The sequence below is a fragment of the Dendronephthya gigantea genome, unplaced genomic scaffold (genome assembly GCF_004324835.1).
Source record: "Dendronephthya gigantea isolate DGI-Jeju-01 unplaced genomic scaffold, DenGig_1.0 000018F, whole genome shotgun sequence".
NCBI lineage: Eukaryota > Metazoa > Cnidaria > Anthozoa > Malacalcyonacea > Nephtheidae > Dendronephthya > Dendronephthya gigantea.
The window spans coordinates 818,960-846,169 of NW_021163028.1; the positions used below are offsets into that span (position 1 = coordinate 818,960).

At 35.8% G+C, this 27,210-nt stretch overlaps 1 protein-coding gene across 7 annotated transcripts; it reads left to right on the forward strand.

Annotated features, from left to right (window-relative positions):
* The first annotated feature begins 88 nt into the window (after positions 1 to 88).
* Positions 89 to 27,081, forward strand: LOC114520843. 7 transcript variants are annotated; one of them, XM_028541184.1, is made up of 26 exons: positions 5,607 to 5,904; positions 9,071 to 9,134; positions 9,468 to 9,604; positions 10,095 to 10,143; positions 10,489 to 10,625; positions 11,993 to 12,464; positions 13,538 to 13,794; positions 14,939 to 15,449; positions 16,900 to 17,210; positions 18,607 to 18,671; positions 19,117 to 19,185; positions 19,247 to 19,361; positions 19,844 to 19,963; positions 20,338 to 20,498; positions 20,659 to 20,708; positions 20,802 to 20,931; positions 21,333 to 21,436; positions 21,568 to 21,670; positions 21,832 to 21,994; positions 22,369 to 22,435; positions 22,567 to 22,633; positions 22,730 to 22,809; positions 23,205 to 23,331; positions 23,891 to 23,932; positions 24,327 to 24,678; positions 27,055 to 27,081. In XM_028541184.1, the coding sequence occupies exons 1-25, from the start codon at positions 5,814 to 5,816 to the stop codon at positions 24,675 to 24,677; spliced, it is 3,843 nt and encodes a 1,280-aa protein (XP_028396985.1). In that variant the 5' UTR covers positions 5,607 to 5,813; the 3' UTR covers position 24,678; positions 27,055 to 27,081. The 7 variants fall into 7 exon arrangements, with proteins under 7 accessions (XP_028396987.1, XP_028396988.1, XP_028396985.1 ...); XM_028541183.1 differs by lacking the exon at positions 27,055 to 27,081 and adding an exon at positions 26,269 to 26,762; XM_028541182.1 differs by lacking the exon at positions 27,055 to 27,081 and adding an exon at positions 24,886 to 25,440.
* The last annotated feature ends 129 nt before the right edge of the window (positions 27,082 to 27,210 follow it).

Sequence of the window (27,210 nt, forward strand, 5' to 3'; positions counted from 1 at the left end):
TTTTTTATTAGGAATGTACCACCCTGACTTATGTACTTTTGAAATCAATCAATCATTCATGCAATGGAAATTTTACCGTGTTAGGTGCGGCAAGAGCTTCGACGAAAGCTAACGGTATGGCAGACTCGTCGTGAGTTCTCTTCATCCTCGGGAGGCAGTCGCCGTACGCATGTGATCTTTTCGGAAAAAAACACGACGTTTATAATCTCACTACAGCTTCGATGCAGGCCACGGCGGACCTTTACCGGCGTCCCATGGAAGTAATTGAAGACGTACCACCCCAGGGGAGGGTAGACAGGGGCGTAGCGAAGGGGGGCAAAGGGGGGCGGTCGCCCCCCCCAATGGTTTTTAAAACCGTTCTCATGAAATGTTTAAATCCAGTGGAATATGAGGAAGGGGGATCAAGTTAGGTAAGCAACGAGTAATCAGTAAATCTAAAGAGATTTTCACGTGTATTGTTCGTTGATCTAATGTAATAATGACAGACTGATTTTGTGATTTGTGACCTTACGATTACTTTTAAAAGCTTGTATCAGAATGCGGAATTGGCGTTTCCAAGCATTAGAAATCCCAAATTTTCCCGGGGGAGCCCCCCTGATAGTTTGTGGCTTCCCCACTCACTGGTCGCCCCCCCAAATTTTCTACCCTGGCTACGCCACTGAAGGTAGATCTCGGATATTCTTCTGAAGATGACGATAAAACAAAAGAGAAAGAATTTGAATTAGGTAGGGAAGAATGGAGTGTTGGCGAGAAAGGTGAAAGTTAAACCAGGAACCGGGGCTAAGCATTTTATCGAATTGAAAAAAAGGACTTGCATGGCGGTGGGATAATCAGCGTTAACGTTACTTGCCCATAGATTGGTCGACAAGTAGAGGTACACAATAAGTCAGGTTTTTGTTAAGTTTCTGTCATGTATATAGTTAATTAATTGTCTCTCTATTGACAAAGTAATTCTAATCTGGTTTTCATCCTAAGCACTCATATAAACTAGCTATATAAACTATAAACTATCGTCTTTTGCTAAGTAAAAGGAATAAGATATTTGGAGTTTTTGGCATATAAATAAAGTGGTTTGAGTCATATTTGCCTATCAGAGTACAGCAACGCAATGGGGAAATAGGAATTTTTTAATTATAAATTATTACATGCATGCGGAGTGCCCAAGGATTATATACAGGAGCCCCTCTTTTTCTTTTATATATTAATGATTTGCCTGAATGTTGGAAATCTCCATGCAGCCATGTATGCGGATGATACCAAAATCTTTTCATCTTTTTACGATGCAAATGAACTTGTTATTAGGATATATTCGGATCTTACCAATGTATGTAACTGACTCAAAGAAGATAGGTTGCAAATGCATCACATGCATATATAGTTAATGCACGTATAATAATAATTTAATGTGCGAGGTACCCGTTGTGACTATAATACAAACCAGAGAGGTGCTGAAATCACCTAACGCTCGCCTGCACTGTTTGTCTAGAATAAGGCTAAACTCTGTATGAAAGGTATCTGTATGAAGCACAAATTACCGATCTTTTCATTACAAATTACAAGGCTAAAATCCGCGTTGGAAGTTTCAGATATTAGTTGTGACCTCAGAATTACTGGCCAAAACTGGCCGCGGAATTACATTAGTTTTATTTGTGACCAATATTTCTTCCGTTTCTCGCAATCCGCGCACGCGATATCAACTGGTAAGTTAACGGACCAGGCAAAAGTCCCTGCTTTAAGCCGGGCGCACACACAACGATTTTACGGTAGTTCATAGTTGGTCCATTCAGGTTTAGACATATAGGCAGCCCTTGCCCAGACATGTTTTCCTTCTCGCGGCGCTCGCGCCTCGCGCGTGTATAGATCGCCAGTCGCCACATTTTGATGAAAACATCCATCTAGACAATCTAGACAGGAATCGGCAGACTAAAATCTTCGTGTGTGCGCCTAGCTTTATGAAATAAACAAGATTGGATTTTTATATCTACACAAAAAAGGATTATGCATCAAACAACGAAAAAGTATGTACATAAATCTTATAGGTAGTTCAAAGGGTCCTGTCTACAATTTAACTGGCTTTAATAATATATTTGCATGTGTATCTACATAAATAATATGCAAATATATGTCACATGCGTTGCCATTTGCCTTTGCATTCCGAGCCTATTGGCTTTCTACTTTTAATACTTATGTGCTAAAGCTTGTAATTGCGAATTATCTGACAATTTTCTTTAAACTTTAACGTTGGACTATGTTTTATATATATTCACTCCCGAATGATTTCTATATTTAATAAGCGATTGAATTTTGATACGGCATGTCACAACACAATCTCATAATTTATAATTGTACATGTACAATACAAACAAATGGTAGCATACAGGTGAAAATATTTGAAAGTTTCTCATTTGGCTTAGGGTTGTACAAATACTTTCGTTAAATATGATTCAGCTACAACTTTGAACTAAAAAAAAAAACAGGGCTACACAATAGCCCTGAAAATTGTAATGAGCGTGATAACTCTGGATAACTCTAACATTAACCTTATCATGATGCTAATAAGCTTAACATTTGCCTTATCATTTGATAATTTTGAGCAAAGCTCTCTTTATTATTGTATAAATGTGTACCAAATGGCACTGAATAGTCACAATGCATATCGATGACTTATATTTATGATGATTCCTCTGATGTAAAGCCATAATATTTAAAAAATATAGCATCTTAACATTGACCTTATCATTATGCTAATTAGCTTAACATTCACCTTATCATTTGATAATTTTGAACAAAATTCCCATTATTTTTGTGTAAATGTGTACTAAATGTCACCATATAGTCACAAGACATATCGATGAGCTATATTTATGATGAATCTTCTGATGCAAAGCCATAATATTTAAAAAATATAGCATCTTAACATTGACCTTATCATTATGGTAATTAGCGTAACATTCACCTTATCATTTGATAATTTTGAGCAAAACTCTCTTTATTATTGTATAAATGTGTATCAAATGGCACTAAATAGTCACAATGCATATTGATGACTTATATTGATAATGATTCCTCTGATGTAAAGCCAAAGTATAGAAAAAATATAGCATTTTAACATTGACCTTATCATTATATTTTGTTGTATAATTTTCACTCCCCCCTGGTAAATGGTTCTTTTGCAACAAATAGACTCCTTAAGTAGATAAGTTGAAAATAATTGGAAAATAAAAGTGGCTTCTTAACATTCTACTTATCATGTAGTGTGGACGCGGACGGGGACGGTGACGGGGACGGGGACGCGGACGCCAAGACTATAGCAATAGCTCTCTTGCACTAAAGTGCAGGCGAGCTAAAAACTAATATGACCAATTGCTACACAAATGTGTTTAGGAATTAAACTAGATGAAAATCATAACTGGGATAGTCATATCGAGATGATATGTAAGAAGGCAAGTGAAGGTTTGGCGTTATAAAACATACACAGCTCTTTGTTATAATACCTAAGACAACATTATAGTAATCTTCCTAGGCCGAAACGCGAATATCTTAAAAGGTAGATATAGCGGCGCTATCCCAAATTAACGAAGAAAAATTAGTCGTTTCGTTTCCAAAGCAATTTTTGAATTTGGTTGAATAATGACACGCTTCCTATATACCTACATCTATGTAATTTGTATATGTGTGTAAACTGTCTAGTATTGTAATCTTAATTGTTTTTAACATTTAACCTCTCCCATGGAAGTAATAAATTGGTTTTAAATAAAGTACTACAGATATACCTACCTACCTGCCTATCTACCTACCTGCCATGCAGGAACCTTATATACCCGCAAAAAACTGGCAAAGAGTAAAACATGCTACGTGACGTCTGTAAAGATGTACAAGGTCCTTAAAAACTTTATTATTGGTTCTGTGCATAGCGATTGGCCGCGAATAGACTATTTTAATTTGCAAAAGACAGATTATCCAGAAATTTTGTTTTCTAAATTTTAATTCTCCCTTATATGTAAATGTAAAGGTAAATGTTCGCATACAAAATTGATCACGGGTGTACGTGGCCTATCTCTTGATGGTGAGGGTGGTCAGGCTAGTGACTTTCTGCATATATACAATCACAGGTTAGCAAGTTCATTGACTCAAACTTCTGCAAATACACAAAACTCTAAACAACGTAACTTCATTTTAACATATCCAGGATCGTTTCTCGTTAATCTTTCCAACCGTCTAGGCACCGTCTAGGTTATACCAAAGGACGCCTTTTATATTAATTGATTTCGTTGATTATCAGTGAAATGCCTTTTATCGTCCACGTGATAAAGCACAGGTATCCGTTAAAAATAAATTCAGCCACCTAGTTACACGCAGGTGGTGAATATTGGAAGTTGGCAGTTACCCAATCGGAAGTCGCAGAAAAGCAACCACTATATTTTTTTACTGCATTATATTGCAAATGAATATAGAAGCGCTGCGCGACCATTGACTCTCACAGATGGTGATCGTTTTTGCATTCACATTGGTCGGCATAATTGATGCGAAAAGTTAAAGCGAAAGTAAGCATGCAGTGCTAGGTGTTCATCACCAATTGAATTGGATTGGGAATATTTTGTTGCGAAATGGAAATTCAATATCACTTAATTGAAGTTCAAAGCAAGTAGATAAAGAGTATTGAGGAACCTTCACAGTGAAGTTTTCTAATCCTTATTCAAAGATGCATCTGTATAAATGCGATGTTTTTGCCGTGTCCTTAATAATCATTTCACTTCAGTTTTCTGTCAATTTTACTAGCGCTGAGTCTCTCGCTGAAGGTACGTAATCATAACTGTGGATGAACACGGACACCGTTCTCTAATGAGATTGGATTGTAAAATTATCTATTGTGAAAAAAATTTAACAATGTCTGTGAAGCATGCAGATGATATTGTAGATGTTACATTATTTTACTTTTAAAGTGTCTTTCCCTTTGTCATATTCTTTAAGAAATGTACTTACTGATTATTGCATTGCATGAAGCATTTCTCAATTATTCATTTAAGGCGGTTTTACATGCACTATAAACTATGCCACAACGTTTCTTGCAACCCGCAATGCAATTTTACAGGCATTCCCGAGGCATCTAAAGTTGTTAAATACGAAAATTTCTTGCGATCTGCAAACGTTTTCTTAGCATCTCGAACACTTTTTATACAAATTGACATCCCTCAAAGTTGCAAGGAAAATCGCACAGTGTAACGGGCAGCTTCAATAGTTCAGTGATGAATGCTTCATGCCCTATGCAATGATTATGAAGTTGGGCACAATGTTAGTGCAGAATTATCAAGCCTAAATAAAAGCGGAGCAAGGGCTCGATAATTTATTATTCACTATTCAAACAAATTAATTTTATAAAAGACGCGGAAGAAGGCATTCTATATACTATGGTAAAAGAAACTTATGTTTCGTCATTTCATAATAAACTAATTTTAAACCAGAACATTTAACAAAAAGATAAACAAGGGATGTTTTCTTTTGAGTTTATGAGCGGTCAAGTTGAACTAATTTATTTATAGCGTTAAAATTCGAAAGTAACACCCACCGGCACCGGTACTGTTTTACAGTCGTAATCCGAATACAATTGTAATTTGCATTTTAAATAATGCCTTGGTATTCGGGATAAAGACGAAATTTCCGTTTCGAAAGGGCAAGAAGTTGTATATAATGTCGTTCACATTCGTATTGGATAGATCAGTCTGAGCGAATTCATCGACCGGTGCGATACACATCAAAGACTGAAAATGTCAAGGAGCCTTTAACGTTACAACAAGTTTCTCAGTTGTTCAAAGATGTGTTTGAATGGACGTGACATTGCCACTATATTCCTAATCATTGCTTCACTCCAAATTTCTGTCGATTTCACTAGGGCAGGCAATCAAGGTATGTAATAAACGTTGTTTCAAGCCTGATCGGCAACTAAATATCTGATCACTGGATTATTGCAAAATGAAGTTCAATTATTGAACATTTTATTTATTATTATTATATTTGTGCATGACTGAAGAAGTACTTAATTTGCAATGGATTATGCACGTGAGTCGACTGATGCTCTATAGTCTATAGGACCGGCTATTGTAGATGCCTATAAAAGACGATATATTTATAGAGCAGTATTAGGACCTCGCAAAATATAAACTATATTAAGGATCATAAGTTACTTGATGGTAGCGGTATATTATCATAAGGAAGTTGTAATTATAATTAGTATTATATACCCACGGCGGTTTTAATGCCCGATAAATTCATGCTGTTATTCTTTATTTATGCAGCGAGTTATTTTTACTCCTATAAATGACCCTAATAAGTTATTACAGCATAGGTCTGAGTGATTGATTTGAAGGTATGCACGTTATAGACCACTTTTAAAATTAATGTAAATTGTTGAAATATACAGATAAGGTCGAGGAATTATCCTATGGGAATTTACCGATTGTTTCGGAAAATAGTGACCCTAACCGGATTTTTGGAGCATAAAATCATGTTTTCTACTATTGGGTTAAAAAGGAAATTAACGGCACTCGTCACATTCATGATTACGCCTTCAAGGGTTGAAAATGTGTTGCGTGAATGGAAACGGCCTAGCACAAGACAGACGAGTAGGCGTGCGTCTGTGCATATTATTAGGTAAACTATGAGGAAATGAAAACAGCAGGATATTATAGGGCGCGGACTTTCAGAACACAGGTGCAATAAGACTGCGCATGCGCTTGATTGTCGAAAACAAGATAGCGGCAGTGAAGAAAGTTAAATTAAAGCGGATCTGTCACCAAAAATAAAACTGTTTCGGGGCTTTTTAACATTATATTCTACATCATATACTGTATAATACTGTATAGAGAGAAAAATGAACGAAATAACCCATAACCCGCGTGATTGATATTTATATATTTGTATATATATATTGACATGGACAACCTTAATGACATATATATATATATATATATATATATATATATATATATATATATATATATATATATATATTATATATATATAATATATATATATAATAATATAATATATAATATAATAATATATATATATATATATATATAGGAAAAGTATATAGGCACCAAACAAAACGATGCAGCCCCCAGTAGAAGGATCCACCATCAGGATACAATTTCCGCTTCTTAACTTATTAGAAGATAGGAATATAGGTATAATAAAAAGCAGACAACTTCTCACTGCTCCATTTATTTATTTAAGACGTTTCGGACTTCATCCTTCTTCAGTAAAATTATAGGAGTGACAACTATATCTACAAGAGAGGCCACTATTTATAGATAGGAATCCTAATAAATTTAAATAATAACAAACATGCATAATTACTTATTATATCTAATCCGCCGTTTAGAGCGGTATTCACACCTTTTATTAAGTCCATTAGGTATCAAAGTGCAAAGCTGAGCGGCCCAATAAGCCTCCCTAATTAAAAGCGTATCCTCATTACTGTTCCTAACTTGTTCAATAATAATAAATTCGAAATCACTTACGTTATGAGGTGCATTGTTAAAATGTATGGCAACCTCGCACGTGTTTTTGCCGGTTTTCATGGCTGACTTGTGATTCCGAAATCTAACTTTAAATTCCGTTGAAGTGGAACCTACGTACTGAAGTTGGCATTTCTTGCAAGAAGCTAGATAGATAACAACTATATAGATAGATAGATAGATAGATAGTAGAGGTACAACTCAGGGCTTGCTTAATTCTATAAAATCGCCCTGCGGCAAAGCTGCGAAATCTATTTCCTTCTGCAAGAAAATTAGCACATAGATCACACCTCCTGTTACATTTATAGCAACCCACGTTATTATGCAAGGCCTCAGCAGCATTAGAACCACCTTTAAGTCTAGATGGAGCTAGCATATCCTTCAAATTCTTCGTTCTCTTAAATGCTGGAAGAATTGAGCCCTCAGGAAATAGATCTTTTACTTTATCAGACAAGTAAATAAGATGTGAATGAGTCCGAATAATATTGCCAACGTTGGGCAACCTGGGGTTATATTCCAGCACCAAAGGGAACGTTTTCTTCTTAATTTTACATTTGGTCGGCTTAAGAACTTCCAATCTATCTCTCTTCATGGCTTTATCAAATTGCTCGTCAACCAGCTTAGGATCATATTTTTGCTGTTTAAGATAAGTTTTACATTGCGAGCATGCCTTCTCTGTGAATTCCTTAGTGGAACAATTACGTTTCACCCTCAACGCAACCCCATAAGGTATAGCTTTTTTGCAATGATATGGGTGCGAGCTGTTAAAAGGTAAATATCTATGACTATCGGTAGGTTTGGAATAAATGTCAGTGACAATATACCCATTTTGGAGGTGTAGCGTAAGATCCAAAACATTAAGAAATTCCTTAGAATAAACTAACTCAAATTTAATGGTAGGATATAGAGAATTTATATATTCCGTAAATTCAAAAAGCCTTGCCTCTCCCTGAGTCCATAAATCAAAAACATCAGGTTTGGGTTCAAGGTTGGTGGCCCATACAGCGATCTCTTGACTTATCTCGCCTTCATCGAACCATTTCTCAGCCCAAGTTTTGACTTTGTTAAGATGTTCCCAAGTTTTGACTTTGTTAAGATGTTCTATGTTATATATATATATAGCTGATATTGTGAATTTATTCAGTTACTCGGTTCAAAATAAAGCTAGGATTACTAAATTTTGAGTTTTATAGAATAGAATTAAACAATCGAAAAAAAACTGTCCGGTCATTAAACCGTGATTAAACGTCTAGCCGATAGCTATTAAACTGTTTATGAAAACGTATTTAAACATTTTTTGGTGCACGCTATTCTTATGTCCAGGTTTTTATAATATACATCATGTTGTGGAGTAATTATTTTGTAATTTGCCCAAAATTCTCCCTTTTTTTGTCCTGGCAATAAAAAAGAGTTTTGTAAACCTTTTCACTGACGCCAAATTGTTTTCGACAATCCCGCGCAGTGCACCAGCGGTTGTATGAGTAAATAAATAAATTTTAGTAAATAACAATTAAGTAAATAATAATTATCTTTTTTTCTCACACCTTCTACAGATAGAACAAAAACACTGAAGTTAAATTCTGAGATTTCTGAGAAGACCAATTCAAGTCGACCGAGGTGAGTACGGTACTTTATGATGTAACAAAGCGTTGACTTTACCGCACATCGTGGATATTATATCTCTGCATGAGAATAGATCCAAAATCAAAATGAAACTGAGTGCGCATCCTCCTTGGCAAGTGTTGGATCATGCGCGCAGTCAATTAACACTTAGGTGGAAAGAGAACATGCCACATTAGCGTGGAGGCAATAGCATACATAAAACCCACACAAGTCTACCTGAAGTGTAGCGTTCTTTAAACTAAACATACAATTTCAAAACTCGATTTAAAAAAAAATAATCATAATGCAACATGAGGTGATGTGTAGAAATTATTATGTCTGTTCTAGGTTCGCCATGCAAGGTTCGATCTCCCTTAATACTGAAAACGTAACAGCAACGCCTAATTTACCAACATTTCAGTCTTCCGCGTTGTTGTCAACGTCGGTTACGTTCATCAACTCATCAACAAATTGCTCAACACGAGGTACGATAAGTTTCCTCTTTAAGTAATCGCCTTCATATTGAACATATTAGCACATGCAATCCTGATTAAAACTATACCACTTGTCAAAGAAAACTAAACTACAAGGTAAACAACGAAATATCTATTCATAAAAGACATAATTTCAGACGTCATTAAAGTTGTTATTTCCCATGGGAAATAACGCGTCAGTCTCCCTCTGCAGGAGGCCGCGCGGGAGACATCAAAATTTCGTCACTCTCGCGTGATTCGCTCTCGAACAATGAAACGCTACGAACACCAAACTTTGACAAGTTTATATAATAATGAATAGAATAATATTCATCCCTTCATAGTCTCCATTATTCCTGATTAGTCTAATGAGTAATGATTATAGCCCTCTCGGAGGTTGATACCAGCAACAGAAAATTATAAAAGTGGGTGCAGATGGAAGACACACTTAGTTTAGTTAATAAATAAGTAAATAATAATATTTTTCTCACACCTCCTACAGCTACGACATCCGTGCCTCAGATTTCTAAGACCAATTCAAGTCGATTGAGGTAGGTACGCGGTACTTTACGATGTAACAAAGTGTTGACTTCACCGAAAATCGTGGATATTATATCTCTGCATGAGAATAGATCAAAAATCAAAATGAAACTGAGTGCGCGTTCTCCTTGTCAAGTGTTGAAAATTGGATCATGCGTGCAGCCAATTAACACTTAGGTGGACAGAGAGCATGTCACATTAGCGTGGAGGCAATAGCATACATAAAAACCCGCACAAGTCTACCTGAAGTGCAGCGTTCTGTATAAACTAAACATACAATTTCAAAACTCGATTTTAAAAAAAATTATCATAATGCAACATGAGGTGATGTGTAGAAATTATTATGTCTATTTTAGGTCCGCCATGCAGGGTTCGATCTTCTTTAATACTGAAAACGTAACAGCAACGCCTAATTTAGCAACATTTCAGTCTTCCGCGTTGTTGTCAACGTCGGTTACGTTCACCAATTCATCAACAAATCACTCAACACGAGGTAGGATAAGTTTCTTCCTTAAGTAATCGCCTTCATATTGAACATATTTGCACATGCAATCCTTATTAAAACTATACCACTTGTCAAAGAAAATACAAACTACAAGGTAAACAACGAAAGATCTATTCATAAAAGGCATAATTTCAGACGCCATTAAAGTTTTTATTTCCCATGGGAAATAACACATCAGTCTCCCTCTGCGGGAGGCCGCGCGGGCGACATCAAAATTTCGTCACTCTCGCGTGTTTCGCTCTCGAACAATGAAACGCTGCGGACATAAAAATTTGACAAGTTGTATATAATAATGAATAATATTCACCCCTCATAAGCTGCATTATTCCTGATTCGTCTAATGATTATAGCCCTTTCCGAGGTTGATACCAGAAACAGAAAATTATAAAAGTGGCTTCAAATTGAAGACACATTGCTCAGTCAATGCATGCATGTTTATATTTATTTCTTTTATAAATATGACAATTGTTATAAAAACACCAGACAACAAAATAAAATCAGTTAACATGGTAATTAAGAATAACAATGCACATTTATAACAACGTGCTGTATTTCAGTATCTCAGTTCAATGTTCCAGCAATTTGCATGACATGTATTTTCAAGACATAACATTTATTTCATAGCATCTTCGTCCTGAAAAATAAAAATGGAGATCTCATCTAGTTTTTCTGCACTCTATATACTATTGACAATTAGGGTAAACTAAATGTAGATTGATTTACAAGGTGCAAGAAGCTAAAAAATTAATTATAAGCAACTATACCTGCAGAGGTTGAAATCTTACACTGTTTGCAGCAAAGATCTTATATTACTTTGTATCAGCAACCAGTAGCGTAGCCAGCCTGTCGATTTGTCCCGCTATGCTAATATTTTAGTGTTCACTGACTGTGAAAACAATAGATTTCTAAAGACATGAATAATTATAATAAATCGAAATTTACATAGCGGGACAAAATCGTCAGGCTGGCTACGCCACTGTCAGCAACCACTCAGCATTTTTATCAGTTAGAGCATGTTAATTGATTATGGGACAAATAGTATAGCGACCAGTAGACTCGCTGAAAACAAAGTAAAATCGTCGCCCTGGGGCTGCACCCACCTCTTGTTCAACGAAGCAGCAAAACGTTTCCGCTTTTTAATTTCTTCACATTCGTTATTTTTGCAAGACGCCAACTGGTAATGTGTTCAACTGTTCATTTGAAGAGACTCTTAAGACTTCACCGCGAATATATATCACGAATACGAACACGATCGTGCACAAAACTACATAATCTTACGCACCTAACTATTTCAGTCGAAAATAGGTGTACATACGTCAGTATTATATGTAAACAAATAACTCTCAATTTTATAGGAACGGGTGAATATGGCAGCAAAAAAACTATAAACAACTCAAACAAAAGAAACCTTATCGGGTTTTTTGTGTTCTGTTCGACAAAAACAGCCTTTGAAGTACGCTACAGAAATACAACTTCAGTATGTGCCTGCGGGGAGGCTAACATAACGTTTGTTCACTGCAAGGAAAAATTACCTTTGAATTTCACCGTCCACATATCTGTTAAAAACAATCCCAATCAGAGAACAGATTGCCTTTTTCGCTTTGTTTACAAAGACAACATCTGGTCGCCGAGAGAATATTTCAAAATCAATGGAGAAAATACTTCAAGACCCTATTGCGATGAGTTAACTTCTTTTACTGCAACACCTGTTAATTACTCCGCCTTTCATATGGAAGTTTCAAGCATCACAAAATCAATTTCCACCATTTCTAATACGTCTCTGATTGGTTCGTTACTGACAAATACGACGATTTCTATTAAAGCAAGGTGGGTAAATGAACGTATTTGTTTATAAGAAGATGGTATACGATATGGAAGGAAGATGACTGATATACTAAAAAGCATTTTAGATTTTAGATAAGTGTCTACTTAAAGACAACCACATTCTTTTTAAACTTGTTTAAGGAAGGGTTAAATTGAACTCGGCAACTGCAATATCTAAGATAGAAGTTGCTTTAATCCCAAATTTTGTCTCGTGCTTTATATAATTCCATTATAACAGGCAGCCATCTTTGACTGCGTATGCATGGTAATCAATGTCTTGATATTCTGGTGTTCTCTACAATTCAAGTTAATCTTGAAGCAACATCGCCTAAGGCTCAGTATTTAAATCACAGCTTAATTTAGCACAAAAGCATTCGATAAAAACTGATCTAAATCAGAATATGATTTTGAAAACTAATGTGATTTCAAGTTGGAGCTGTATGTAACAATTTATTCATCTTCACCCTACATACATGGTTCCGCGACAACCCTCGATCCGTTACTGCACAATTGATTAAATCATAGTTTTAAAAGTTTAGGGACTAGGGTATTTTGGAATCGTGTATGATGAAGCAAATGGAAATTTTAAATTTTTTTCGGCTGGCTGGAATCGCAAATTTTTTTCTAAGTTGGTCAGATGTGTAAAACAACTGCCTAAAATAGACAAAAACACTTCTCGACATTTCGCCGGACCTGAGGGCCTTCGTCGGGAGGACCTTCGTTAGTTCATAGTAACTCTCCTGACGAAGGCCCTCAGGTCGAGACGTCGAGACGTGTTTTTGTCTATTTTAGGCAGCTGTTTTACACATTTGATGCTAAGTTGATTGAAGACGCTGCCACGCTTCTCCCTGGACCTTGGTCATATTGGTTTATGCTAAGTACACTGTGCGTTGTTCTATGAAAATGGGCAGGCCTTGAATTCATTTTAGCGAAATCGACATAACCTTGCATTGACGCATCAGAGACTAAAACTCAAAATGAAAAATCATTTACAAACGTCATTCTTTTTTTATTTATTTGAACTTTGTCGTATTTTTTCACCCAATGAATGCCTAATATTGTTGTTCTGATTTCAGAAATGTCTCGTTGGACGCAAGTTATCGAAGTTCAATTCTCTCTGATACTGAAAATGCAGCACTTAACATTTCTCTTATTCGGACTTCGGGTTCACTTACCCGGCGATTGTCTGTCAACCTTTCTATGCTCCCGAGTTCAGTTACTGTTACACCTTCTCTGGAAAAAAAAACGCAAGCTGTAAAAACGTCCATATTTATGACAAGCTCACCAACTTGGCGTCAAAATTATTCCAACCAGTCAACGTCCCCAAATGAGGGTAAGCTTTATCGTCCAAATCGCGCGGCGGATATTGATTTTTTTCAATCACTCTAGTATAACTTATCGTTGTTAGGTATGGCTTTATATAAACACAGTTAATAGAATATATATGGTTTAGATCGAGACTACATAAAAATTCAATAAAACTATGTCGGGGAACATTTATGCAAAAAATAGTTCCTTATTCGTCACGTGTCTATTGTATTTTGATTAAATAAACCAATAGTAATTAAGGTGTGAATTAACATGTTGTTTAAGTCATGGTTGAGGAGCTAAGCCAAGCCATTGCTATTGGTTAGTTGGGCAAAAATACAATAGACGTATGTGACGGATAAGGAACCATTTTTTACAAAAACCAGGGGCCGGTTATATCAAGCCCATTTAGCTTAAACGGTGGATAAGTCAAATTTAAATAACACGCTTATATCTCTCTTAAATGAATCAACTTGATTATTGTGCACTGAATATGTACTTGTAAAAAGTATCTTTGTGTTAAGGTTAAAAACATTTAGTTTGCTTCTTGAATAAAACGATAGACTTGCTTTCTATTTTAAACTTAACCACCGTTTAAGCAAAACGGGCTTGATACAAACCGGCCCCTAGACAATAACATAGATAATGAGTTGTATTGTACTTCCATCTAGTCTCCAAACTATATATATTCTAATAACTGTGCTTTAAATAAACCTTTGTATTTGTAATGTGAGGTCGATATTTTTTCATAACCGTTAGCTCCAAATCTTTAGTTCTTCATTGCTTTTTAGGCATGCATGTTCACAAGGATTGAAAAAATCACTATCCAGTGCATGGGTATAGCGCTATTTAGCCTTCGTACAACCGATACCTGGTCAATCCATCTTGTAGCTAATCTTATTAAAAAATAGGGTTTAGGTAAACCCTTCAAACGTCGTACTTCCCATACGTTGAATGCATTAAAACAGAATAAATGATGTGGCATTTTAAAACTTATTTCTAATGTCAGCAAAGCGCGACGTATGTCTCACCTGAAAAAAAATTTTTCTGGTTCACTGCATTTTTAAGAACACGTACGAACGGCTAGTGAAAAATTCAAAATTACCAGGATTGTTTTCCAGGACGGTTGTCAACTTTGCTAACATTTATCTTCTTTCTCTCACAAACAGGCAAAAAAGATAAATGCAACGATGAGGAAGAATTCTATACAGTCAATAAATTTATCAAAAAGGAAAGGAAAAGAGAATTGTTTCTTGGTTTTTTCTTAAACTGCAGAGGGGAAGCAGTTTTCGAAGTATATTTGAATGGAACATTGTGTGCGTGTGATCAATCCAGCTTAAAGTTCTTCGGTTGCCAGAAAAAATTGCCTCTTCCCATGAATATAACTATTTTCATGAGCAAACAGACTGGTACCGGTTCTCGAAAGTTTCGAAATCGTTGCAATTTTTATCTTGTTTTTGAGAGTCCTCTAAAAACATATCCCGGAATAACCTTGCCAGCTAAAAATAACACGGGGTCGAGTGTACCCGCAGCTAAGTCTAAACCTAACTCAACTCAACCGCGCATCACAAGTACAGATTCTGTGATAAGTGCAGCGTATGATTCTGTGGATCAGCTGTTTATCAGGTCTTCAAGCGTGGTTGCACATAAAGATTTGTCAAAAGTGTTGAATCCAGTAAGGTTGGTAAAAGCTTTGGCAACAGTCTCAAAGCGGAGGGGGTCTGGAGGGAGTGCCCCGCCTGTTTGAAAATTAAATTTACATTATGCTGCCACGGGAGTGCACCAAAAAAGCAACACCTGTTTGGCCAATGTTATGGGGCTAATAGCGGGTACTAAAAATATTGTTATTACAAATTTCATGCATAAATTATACTCATGACAGAAAGGTATAGTTTGGTTAATGCTATGGTGTATTAGTATATATAAGATATACAAATATTAATAGTATAGAGTTATAAGTATAGAAAGTATAGATTATAAGTTATAGAAAAACTAGGCTGGGTGAATAATAACCTTAGTATATCAACTGTTACAGCAAATCTTTTGGCAGATGTTGTCTTGGAACTAACCATTGCATGCAGCTATCAACATGCAAGCGACCTAAATTTATCAATGATGGGATTTAAAAATTACCGTAATGTAGTTTACAACTGTTAAAAAAGCTAATAATTGCTATAATTATGCAAATTACTACGAATGTATAGATGTATATAATTTACCTTGTCAAGCATTACATGGCAACAAGGGAGGCGCGAGAAAGTGAAGCGAGCACCATGGAAGGGTACTAATTCCTGGTAGAAACATATTACACCTGCATGGGTAATTTGACAGAACATAACGCCAAATTCAACGTTATATCCAAATTCTATGTCATAACGAAGACAAAAGTTCGTCATGATCTCAAAGATAGCGTTAGCAATTTAACTTCATCTTTTCCAAACTACTTTATAGAATGTTTTGTAAGTTTTAATTAAAATTGAAAGGGAAAAGACACGGTCATAATTCTAAGCATGCAGCTTAACGTATTTGTTTATATAGGCTACGAACTTAATTATCATATCGTTATATTGCAAAGACATAACGACTATATGCAAGACTATAACACCATCGCTTCAACTTCAAAAAAGAGTTGAAATAATGTTTTTGGAGTTTTGATGGAACAAATATAACTTTAAAGCTTTTAGATTCGACTACAATTACTGCAAATATATAGTCAAAAAAACATCCGACGTTTCGTCCTTGAGTATTTTGTGTATAGCTAGCTATACAGTTTTCATGTTTTGAAGCTTGTAGTTTTAACCTTAATTAAGCTGCGAGTGTAACTGAGAGTGCCATATAAATTGTCTGTTTAAAATCATATAGCAGCGGAAAAACGGGTGTATGTGATCACTTCACTCTTATGATTATAATTATTTGTTGATATTTCCTGAAATTAGAGTACACAAATATAGTCATAATTCTTTTTATTCCTGTCATTTTGAACATGTCTATAGATAGACTTAGGTCTTGTTAGCTCAGTATATTATTTGCTCCGTTTCAAATGGCGAGGGGTTGCTGCATATGCATGCAAAATCTACACTTTTTTGTGCAAGATTTTCAATTTCGCTCCAATAAATTTTTAAATTTATAGATTCACCTCGCCAAAATCAATATTGTCGCAAAGATTAATCCCGTCAAACACTGGAATAGTAATCACGTCAGCAACTTCCACACCGCTACTAAAGACTTCACGTCCTATTGAAGCGAGTCCAATTATTTCGGTAACCCAGGATTCAAACTTAGTTACAGTTAGTCTTGGCATCTCGCCATCGTCAATGAAAAACAGCTCGATTCAAGAAACCGCCTCAAGTTCCTTTATACAAGCTACGCCAAGTACATCTACCGTGGTTTCTACAACCACATTGTCTCCTGATGAAAAAAAGGAGAAAAAACTGGAAGAAGGTAACTCTTATTTCGTATTTCAAATTTAAATACTTCAAAGCTTAAAGTGGGTTCATGCAAGTCCGTTCAGTGAATCAGTTCTGATCATAACAATGCGAGGTCCTCTGATCCGACAATTGCTCAAATCTCTCATATTTCGAATTTCTGAAGCTCAAAAGTATTGAAGCTCAAAATATGAACAAAGCATTTGTTTACGTGCGGACTTGACGTTCACTTTAGTCTTATAAGAACACCGTATCAATCTTACCTAAATTCGATTAGGCCTCATCTGCATGTGTGTTGACAGTTTAGACCAAAATTAATTCAAACTTCATATCCAAAACTTCCCTCAACAAATAAGACACTAAAATATTTTGCATGGTAAATTTTGGGGTGCCAGGCGTTCAATCCCCAAAATTTGGGCGTGATGGCCTGCACTATAAGAGCACTCTCAATGTGCGTAGAAGAATAAAAAAATGCCTAAAACGTTTTAGTTTAACCTTTTTCCGTCTAACATATTTTTCAATCAACTGGCGTAAATAAGCTTATGGTAATATGATTTTGCAGTTTCATTCGCTGATGGCGACTATATATATAGCTAGGTGCGCTTTCCGGCAGACCGGTCATATTTTAAATCGAAATAGAGTATTTCGTTAAAAATATAGCGGTGAAACTGTGTCTCCCAGATGTAAATAACGATATACCTGAACACTTGAAACACTCTAAAGCCCCGTTTACACTACACTCAATTTATCGGCACGGCACGGCTAAAATAGGTACCCGTGTTCAATTTTAATAGTGTTCAGGCTACCAAAACAAAGGCCGGGCACGAATGAAATGGGCACGGGTACTCATTTTAGCCGTGCCGTGCCGATAAATCGAGTCTAATGTAGACGGGGCTTAAAATACCATGCAGTAATCTGTCTGTACCGAAATACAACAGGACATGTCTGGCCGTTTTTTCCGTATAAAGGAAAACGCCCTATAGGATACCCTTTTAAGGTATGGGCCTTATACGCTATAGACTATATATTATCCTATATCTAGGAAGACCATACTAAGATTATATTAGCTATGACTGCAAAATTTTCTAAAATGTGGAAAATATAGCCATGCTAATTTTGTATATTTTTGTATTGCGTATGGGAATGTGTAACTACTTTAGTCACACATCAGTTTCCACGTTACATCCAAGCATGCGTAAAATTATAAATGCTGCAAATTAAAGAAACCTGTTCGTCCTACAAAAACGATAGAAAATACGGGCTTTAAAGATCTCGAGTGCGTTTGCAAAATCGTGCACAAAGTTTCTTCAAAGTTTGATAGCGTGTGCAGCACACCCATTTTTATTTAATGAACTGGATGAATGGGATGAAAACTGGATGGCAGCCTGTGATATATGGGTTTTCTCTTACAGATGTTGAATTTCTAGAGCGCTTAAATACGTCAACAGTGAATATCAGCGACGAAAAGACCATTGAGGTATAAAACTAAAAATGTGTATCAACTACATGTACTAAATGCATTTCTACAGAATTTAGATATACACTCGCCATGCAAGGTTGCATCCATAAATGGGTATAAATGGCCCTAAGTACGAAGAAATCGAAAAAGTTATTTCACCACATACCCCTCAGCGATAAGACTGAATAGGAAAAATTAGACTAGACATATTTTTTATGAAAATGCTTTATACATAGATATAGGCTATCAACAAGGCTGCCTAAATCTTTTCCATCAATCTAGCTTGTGTATACATACGAATTCTTTGTGTTCGGATTTTTCTGGAATAGAAGAGAGCATAGAAACAAGATAATTCTCTAACAGTTTTTAACGGATAAGTTCATATTCCATCCTAGTTGTTCACTATATGCCTATATAAATTACATTTTCATGACCTAAATATATTCGCTTACTCTATTTCCAGAGAGCGTTGGACGCTGCAGCTAATTTGATCAACACTAATCTAACGGGTCTAACAGATGATCCAAAGAAAGTAAGTAGTTAAAACGGTTTCAGTATTGTGTGGAAGCTTCAATTCATTATCATCCTTTTAGGATCCTGGAATGCAAGCAGTCAAAACGTTGCAAGATCTTGGGAGTACAATTTCTCGACAGCTTGATCTTGGAAATAAAACCTCCGTCACCTACCAGAAAGTCACTAAAGATCTGGGTAGGATAGTTAACATAAATGCATGGATTTTTGTTTTAACATATTTTCAAATTTCAAAAAGCATTCAGGTTTTATTGGAACCACAAAATTTTGACATACATGCACTCTAGATTGAGAGAATAAAATGCATTTGTGCATGGCACTCTCCATAAGAATTCAAGATGGCGGTTTTTAGGCGGATATATGCTTGGAAATTATGAAAAACTGTCACAGCTAACTCCATTTCTTTTAAACCATTTATACACATTTGGATTCAGATGTTGTCTTTCAGGAATGTTTTGGGAACGTTGCATAAAACACATTATAAAGACACATATTTAAAATGTCTAATATAATTGCTGCAATACTGAATAGATTGACGAAGTTGTAAGACCTCACTTTAATGGACAATCTTACCTTGACTAATCAATGCTATTTTCCATTTTGTTGCTGTTTTAATTTATATTTGAAGGAAATTTTTTCAATTTTTTCAATTATTACAGTTTTCGGTGTAGCAGTTATTAACGCAACGACAACTCCTGCATTTTCTTTTCCTTCTGGTGGAAGTAATATTTCAGACGAGAAGATAGACATTCCAAATTCTGTATTTGTTCCCGAATCAGGTAGCTACTTAAACTAAATGAGGAACTGGAAAAATTCATGGGTACAATTCGTCCGCAAATTATTAAATTGGAAAGTTTGTTTGCAAATCAACTGCTGAGAATATCGCAGACAATGCAAATATTACGATAGAAAAAACGCATTGCTAATGTTCGAAAAAGTGCGATGCTCTTTCCAACTGTGCTGGTTATAATAACCGTATAGTTTAAATTTAGTCTAATAGGGGAATGGTCAATATTTGGGTAGCTTTAAAATATCCCTGGTAAGCTCTTCTATTTGCTTGAATTAAGTCTAACTTGAAATGTAGTATTGTCAACTTTTAGTCAGCGTAAGTAAGTTGATAATTTTAAGTTTAATAATAACTTTTCGTTTGCAGGTAAATCATATTTTGTTGGTATAATCTTCAAAGCATATCGTGCGATGAGAAACAATACAGGAGATTTTATGATTGGCACAAAGGTTATAAATGCAGCTGTGTCACCTTCTCCAAATGATGTTCTCATAGATCCTGTCGAGATGACTTTTGAGAAAAGTAATGTAAGTAATGTCCTATATTTTGCTGTTCTTCGGACAGAATAACTTATACTGCAGCCGCAGGGATGTAACTTTAGCGGGCATCATCTTTTCTTTTTCAGCTATAATTTATGTCATGTATTTGTGTTGTATATTTCACGTATTATAAAATTTTTCTGCACAGATTGGTCAAACGATTGAACCAAAATGCTCATTCTTGTTAGAAAACAACTCGTGAGTACAACAGCAATTTCGCATGACGTACCTTTTCCCATTTTTGGCGCCAATCGAAGGCAATACAATTGATTTGCATTGTTCAAATTTCAGACTTTCCGGTGATTATGGTAGATGGTCGACGAGGGAGTGTTCCGTTAAGTTTGAAAATAAAAGCCATATCCAGTGCAAATGCTCTCATTTCACAAACTTCGCTGTCTTGTTTAGAATCTCCGATGAAAAGGTTAGAAACTCCATACACATACTATTTGTTTCAGCACGATCCTTGTTCCCTTCCTTGAACACATTATTGTTCACTTTTAAATACTGATATAAATTGGGAAAATGGAACTTAAAAATTTTGGAGCCTTGAGCATTGTTTACTGACCCTTTGATCAATATGGAGCTGCTTTTCGCCAGTGGATTAATTAAGTTTAGTATTTCAACAGGCCGAAAACTGGTCGATTTCGAATATTTTATTAACTTTTATGTAGCTTTTCCATGGGTGAAATGCTGGATGATATATTATTGAAATTTTTCTTACCCCTCCCCTTAGTTTCCTTTCTGTAATTTTACAACACAATTGATGCAAGACAGGGGTAAAAATTTAACTCTTACTGATACCCTTTGTAATATTTTTTCCAGATCTCAGATGAAGATACTTTTCGTCTGGTTATCATAACCTACATTGGTTTAGGTTTATCCATTTTGGGATGCCTCTTTACTTTCATAATTTATGTCAGTTTATCGTAAGTGTAATTAAGATATAAAATTCTAGTTGCATTAGTGCACTAATCGGCACAAACTCCTAATTATTATATTTATCATTATAACAGGAACTTTTTATCAACTACATGCAAGACGTTTTTAATATTTGTAGAAATATAAAATCAGACAGATCAACAATTCACACGAACTTGGTTGCGGCGCTTGGCATTGCTGATGTTATATTCTTAGTCACCGTGGCTGTTAAACCGAGTGGGGTATATATAACATACATAGAGGTTACTTCATGGTTGGCGAGTGCATACGATTTTTATGCATAATACAAATCGTACAAATAAGCCAACCATGAAGTAATTTGTTTATTAAATGTGTATAGAGATCCATTTCTCGTTACATTGCATTACTTTTGTATTTTCAGAATCCTTGTTTGGCCCTGTCTACACTTGCTTTCTTCTTCTACCTTGCTGTGTTTTTTTGGATGTTGGTGGAAGGTGGTTACATTTACTTGATGATCGACGTCATGAAAGTCTTTCGTGGCAACCCTGTCCTAATGCGAAGAATGGCCTATTTTGTAGGGTGGGGTGAGTATAACACTGTATTCTTGACACAATTTCATTAATTTTCTTACTTTATTCCAAAGGAATGTCAGCAGAAAGTTAATGAAAACAGGCTTGATTTACACTACATATAAACTGACAAAAAAATTTGGGTCATCAATAAAGTTTTTATTCAAGGCGGAGTGCATGCATGTACCTCCCAAATTAAGTGGTGTATACTGAGAATATCCTTTTTCTCGCATACATACTATACTTTGATAGATATAACCATGTTAAATAAACATATAAACCATACGAATAACAATTGGGTGCAGACAAATCAAGCTGCAATCGGTCCTATGGATACAGGCGGACCGTTACTACTACGACTTTTCAATTCAATTCTTTACTGTCTTTAGGTAGTCCAATCATTATCGTTGTTGTAACATGGGCTGTTTTAAGAGACCGCATTGTCTCCAAATATCAGTGAGTATTTTCTACATCCTTTGACGCAGACAAGAACGTATTTTTGAAGTTGCCAGCTCCGTTGATTCCCTTTTGATTTGTACTCTTCAGCTCGGAGATAACGCAAAGGTTTTTTATTAATGATATTTTAGTTGTTGGTTATCAGTGGAGTCCGGAGCAATTTGGGCGTTTGTTGGTCCGGGATTGCTGATTATTTTGGTAAGAGAAACGTGTCTGTTCTTTCACCTATTGTCTCTTTCCACGTTTCTTATTTCTTTGTTTCTCATCCGTTTTTTGTCAAATCGTTCTTTCTAGATCAATTGCTTTATTCTTGGGGTTGCAATGAAAACAACTTGGAAAACATTTGTTAACGACAAAGAATTTCGGGGTTTGAAGTAAGAGTTTGATTTTTGAATGCATCAATAAAAAATATTTTTATTAGAAAGAGGATGAATATGTCTAAACTTCTACGATGTGTATCTGAGGTACACCTGAAAAAAGATCATGGTAAAAAAATCAAGCGTTTTATGTGAAATCAGAATTACATTTTATTGGTTGAGGAAATGAAGTAAAAATCTCTGGGCAATTTTTACCAGGGATATAATTGTCTTATGGAATTCCGCATGCATGCGATAACAAGAATTTTAATTTGGTCAGCATGAGCGCATTGAAAAAGACTCCTGAAAAATTTCAGACTGCTTTCTGCTATTCAATATGAGAGATATATGTGGGTTGGGAAAGCGAGCATGTACCTAATGTCATCTAGTTTTTAAAATTATTCTGTTTACAGGTCGGCGACGAAAACTTTCGCTGTTGTCATTCCTGTCTTAGGAATAACCTGGGTTTTTGGTATCTTGGCGTTCAACGAATCTTCGGTTGTATTTCAGTATGTATTCGCTATCACTAACTCCATACAGGTAAGCATATCTCCGTCTCGAATATAGTTGCTAAAGAACATTAAGTGTTTCAAATCGAAGTCTGCATGTCCGTGGCAATTGAACGAGGCGAAAGCGTTGCCCAGCTGCAGATAATACTCTGAGCATGTTCAGTCGAGTGAAGCTGAGTTGTCTGATTTACTAAAAGGAAAATATACCGCAAACACAAAAAAGAGACAAGGGGCTGCCGTCAACGTATTAATTTCAATAGTTTTAATAGAAAAAGCAATAAATGAGGATGAATTGTAGCGTTCATGTATTTTTCCGGCTTTGCAAAATAAACGTTTTAGAAAAGTTTGTTGTATAATATGTGCTATGTTCCTACTTCCTTGTTGTCTTAGAAATAACGCAAACCTTTTTTTAACGCAATGATAAAAAGATTAGTGAACTCGGTTCTCGCCAAATACCAAATACCTGCCCGCGTTACCGACAAATTAATGATATTTTTTCCTCAACCTCATTCCATTGCAGTGTTCTGAAAGTTTGCAGTTCGCTACTTAACATTTGCCGTAACTAATTGACAACTTTATTTCTGTTTCAGGGAGCTCTAATATTTTTGCTCTACTGCATTGTCAATAGAGAGGTCAGTTTGTTTAACATAAACTTACGGATGTTCATCAGACAGTTTAACAGAATTATTTGATATGTGAATGGGGCCACCCATGCAGTCTTTAAAGGTGCTGCATGTCCAGCCATGATCATGAATAAACGCTTTAACTGCAATATTTCCAACAAAATACGAGAAACTATAAATACCATAATAGCCAATTACTTTGTTATGGTTCTAAACAAATATAAACTGTAAAGTATACATATACGTGTCTGTTTGCGACTGACTTTTGAATTATGATTATATATGGTAATTCAATTCCGCCGATGGAAAGCTACTGTTAAATATTACCTCAAACCACTCGCTGTCAATTTTTGTCTATCGTTAAAAGCCTTTGAAAATATATTTCTTCTCTATATCTTTATAGGTACGGAATGAGCTGCGTCGGAAGCTCGCGAACTGGCAAACTCGTCGTGAGATGTCTTCATCGTCAGCTGGCGGTCGGCGTCGGACCCATGATTTCGGCTACGAATATCCGTTAGGGGAAGTGAAGGTGAAACCAGGTGCAGAAGAAACAGGACGAAGGTACACGTTTAAAGATCCGATTAACACGTCTGAAAAAGAAATCACGGTGAAAGAGAAGAACGATGAGTGGAATGGCAAAGATGGCAGGAACGGTGTGCGGTGCAGTGAAGGGCAAGAGGGCAAAGATGTAGTTGCGGTTAATAACAAAGCATATGATGAAAGTAGTACAGCTGGGGACTTCCATGGACTTTAAGGTACGCATGGAACAGCATAGGACCTAGTATAGGATCTTCATGCAATTGGTAGTGCAAAATATTGCAAATATGAAGTTTTTTACGACCAGGCGAGTTTTCGTGCCTGATAAAATAAGTTTAGCTAACTGAAGTAATTAATTTGATAGAGATATATAAGTTCTAAACTAGATCTTTCTAACGTACTTTTATGCATGCATTTTATTTTAGATCTGGAGTCATTAAAATGTGATTTTAGTTTGCTAGCTCCTATTATATAACTTCGCATAATACAACAACGTTTCGATCATTATTGGCACAATCGGTCACCTTGGATGTACTATAAACTATAAAACCAGACCTTAGTAGGAACAGGAAATATGTTGGATACTTTTGATTTCCGGCCATACATTCAACGTTTCAGCTCTTTATCTTCTCTTTCTTCTTTATATACTCCTCCCAGTAACTGTTGCCGGCGATTATATTACATTTTACAAGCTGCCGATAAAAATCAACAAAAGAATCGTACGCAACAGATGAAAAACAAAACAAATCAAAACAAATATTCAGCGGTATAAATATGGTACGATTCGGTTTCATTGGATTCGCACCCATGCGAAGTTGTTGTAGAATTAAAAAAACCTAGTACAGGATGTAAGCTCTTTTCATTATTTGAAGTATTTAGGTCACACTTGGCGTGAACTGGAAAATCGCCACCTATACTGACCTGCATGAACGTTAACTTGGCTACGATATTAAAATTGAAGCAAATTTGAAATTCCGTTACTGGCCGTTATTGAAAACAATGAAGAAGACTTATACCCAGCTTTAAGAATAATAATTATTAATCTTTAACGTTTGGAGACAGTCCAAGAAATGATTTCACAATGAAAGAAAGCTCAAATAAAATAACATACTTAAAAAAAGTTTCACAGCTCAGTATCGAATCATATATATCTAAGCTTTCTTCCTGGTCAAGTGGTAAAGTTTTGTCAAAACAAGGAAATATAAAATTGGTCTTTTAGATTTAAACCTTTGATAAAACAAGCAATTTTCGCTTATACTTTACTATGATATGAACTAAATTTCTCACTCTTCGGTGTTCAGTACGTACGTTTTTTAAAGCGCATTTTTCGCCTCTCCGCCCTCTGATCAGCAATTAGAATTTTATTCCTTTCCTTCTTATTGTTTTACTTTTCTTATCTGGCAATAAATGAGTTATACTGAGTAAAAAACCCGATCTGATCGGCACTCACGGTAACTCTTATAATCAACAAAAACGTGGCTTTTTTATGAACTGGGGCTAATGAATGCTTTACACCGTACAATTGTTACACGGTTGTCATTCTTAACAAATCAAACGTGTAGATAATGATGCCACATCTTTGCTCATGCGCTGCTAGAAACTTTGAAGTATGATGTTGGTAGGCGTCTTTTGTCCGGGCCACTTACCGCGTATTAAAATCGGATACGACTAATCCTATCGCGAATAAACAAGCTTTGAGTGCATGATTCACGCCCATGCATGCAGACGAACGCACTTTGTCAAAGCGACATGAATTTGGAGAATTTCAAAGTAAATATGAGCGTCTACGAACACATTTTTTTTTGCAGAAATCCGTGGGGGCAAAATATGCCAAAATGTTACAGTATCCCGGTGAATATTCAGAACTGAATCAACGACTTTTGTCACCAATGGCAGTGCCCAAAACATAAAACTCCTCCTATACCACCGAAATTTTTGAATCGGTCTAGTTTGGCGGCGATCAATTTCAAAAGGCTGATTAAAATACAAAACGTAAAAGACAAATATTGGGCTCCAGGCTATTTCACACCGGCAGAAACGCACCCTCCTGCATTATATTGTACTGTAAATACTGTGTTTAGTCATCGAAATTATCGATGACATATTATGTCAGTATTTCTCACTTAATATCACATCGATGTACAATCTTGCGAGTTGTCGAAAGCGGTTTTAAATAACCCTTCAACACAACAGTCATTGACAGTTTGTATAAACACGCTACTGACGCTGGACCTGATCTCAAAATGGAAAGATTTGTAACTTTAAAGTTTCAATATTATTTTAATCTCCCCCTAGCGGTTAAAAAGGCAGTGATAGTCTATAAGTCATAATATCGAATTTCGGCCGCTGCATCATTCAATAAAGATTATGTTCTCATTGTTCCTTGCAATTTAGAGATGCATGCTGTATTTCCTGTTTATGTTAATTGCTAGACGGCTTTCCTGCTCAACAGAAATTTAAAAGAAAATTACGCATACAAATGGCAATACATTATAACACGCACGCGTGGCATGCATGTGACGGACCAAACCAGGCATAAAGATATAAATATTGATAAATGTGATGTCAGTCCTAACAATGATTTAAAACTTTAGGGCACAAATTTCTTGAGAAACGTCTTGGAACGATTCGAGTTGCTGCGCTGTACCGTGCATTCGGTAATTTCGGTTACGAATCGAAAGTCGGCATTTCTGTAATTTCAGCGATTCGTGAGTAAACAAGGATACCCTAAGAGTCGAATAATATTGGCT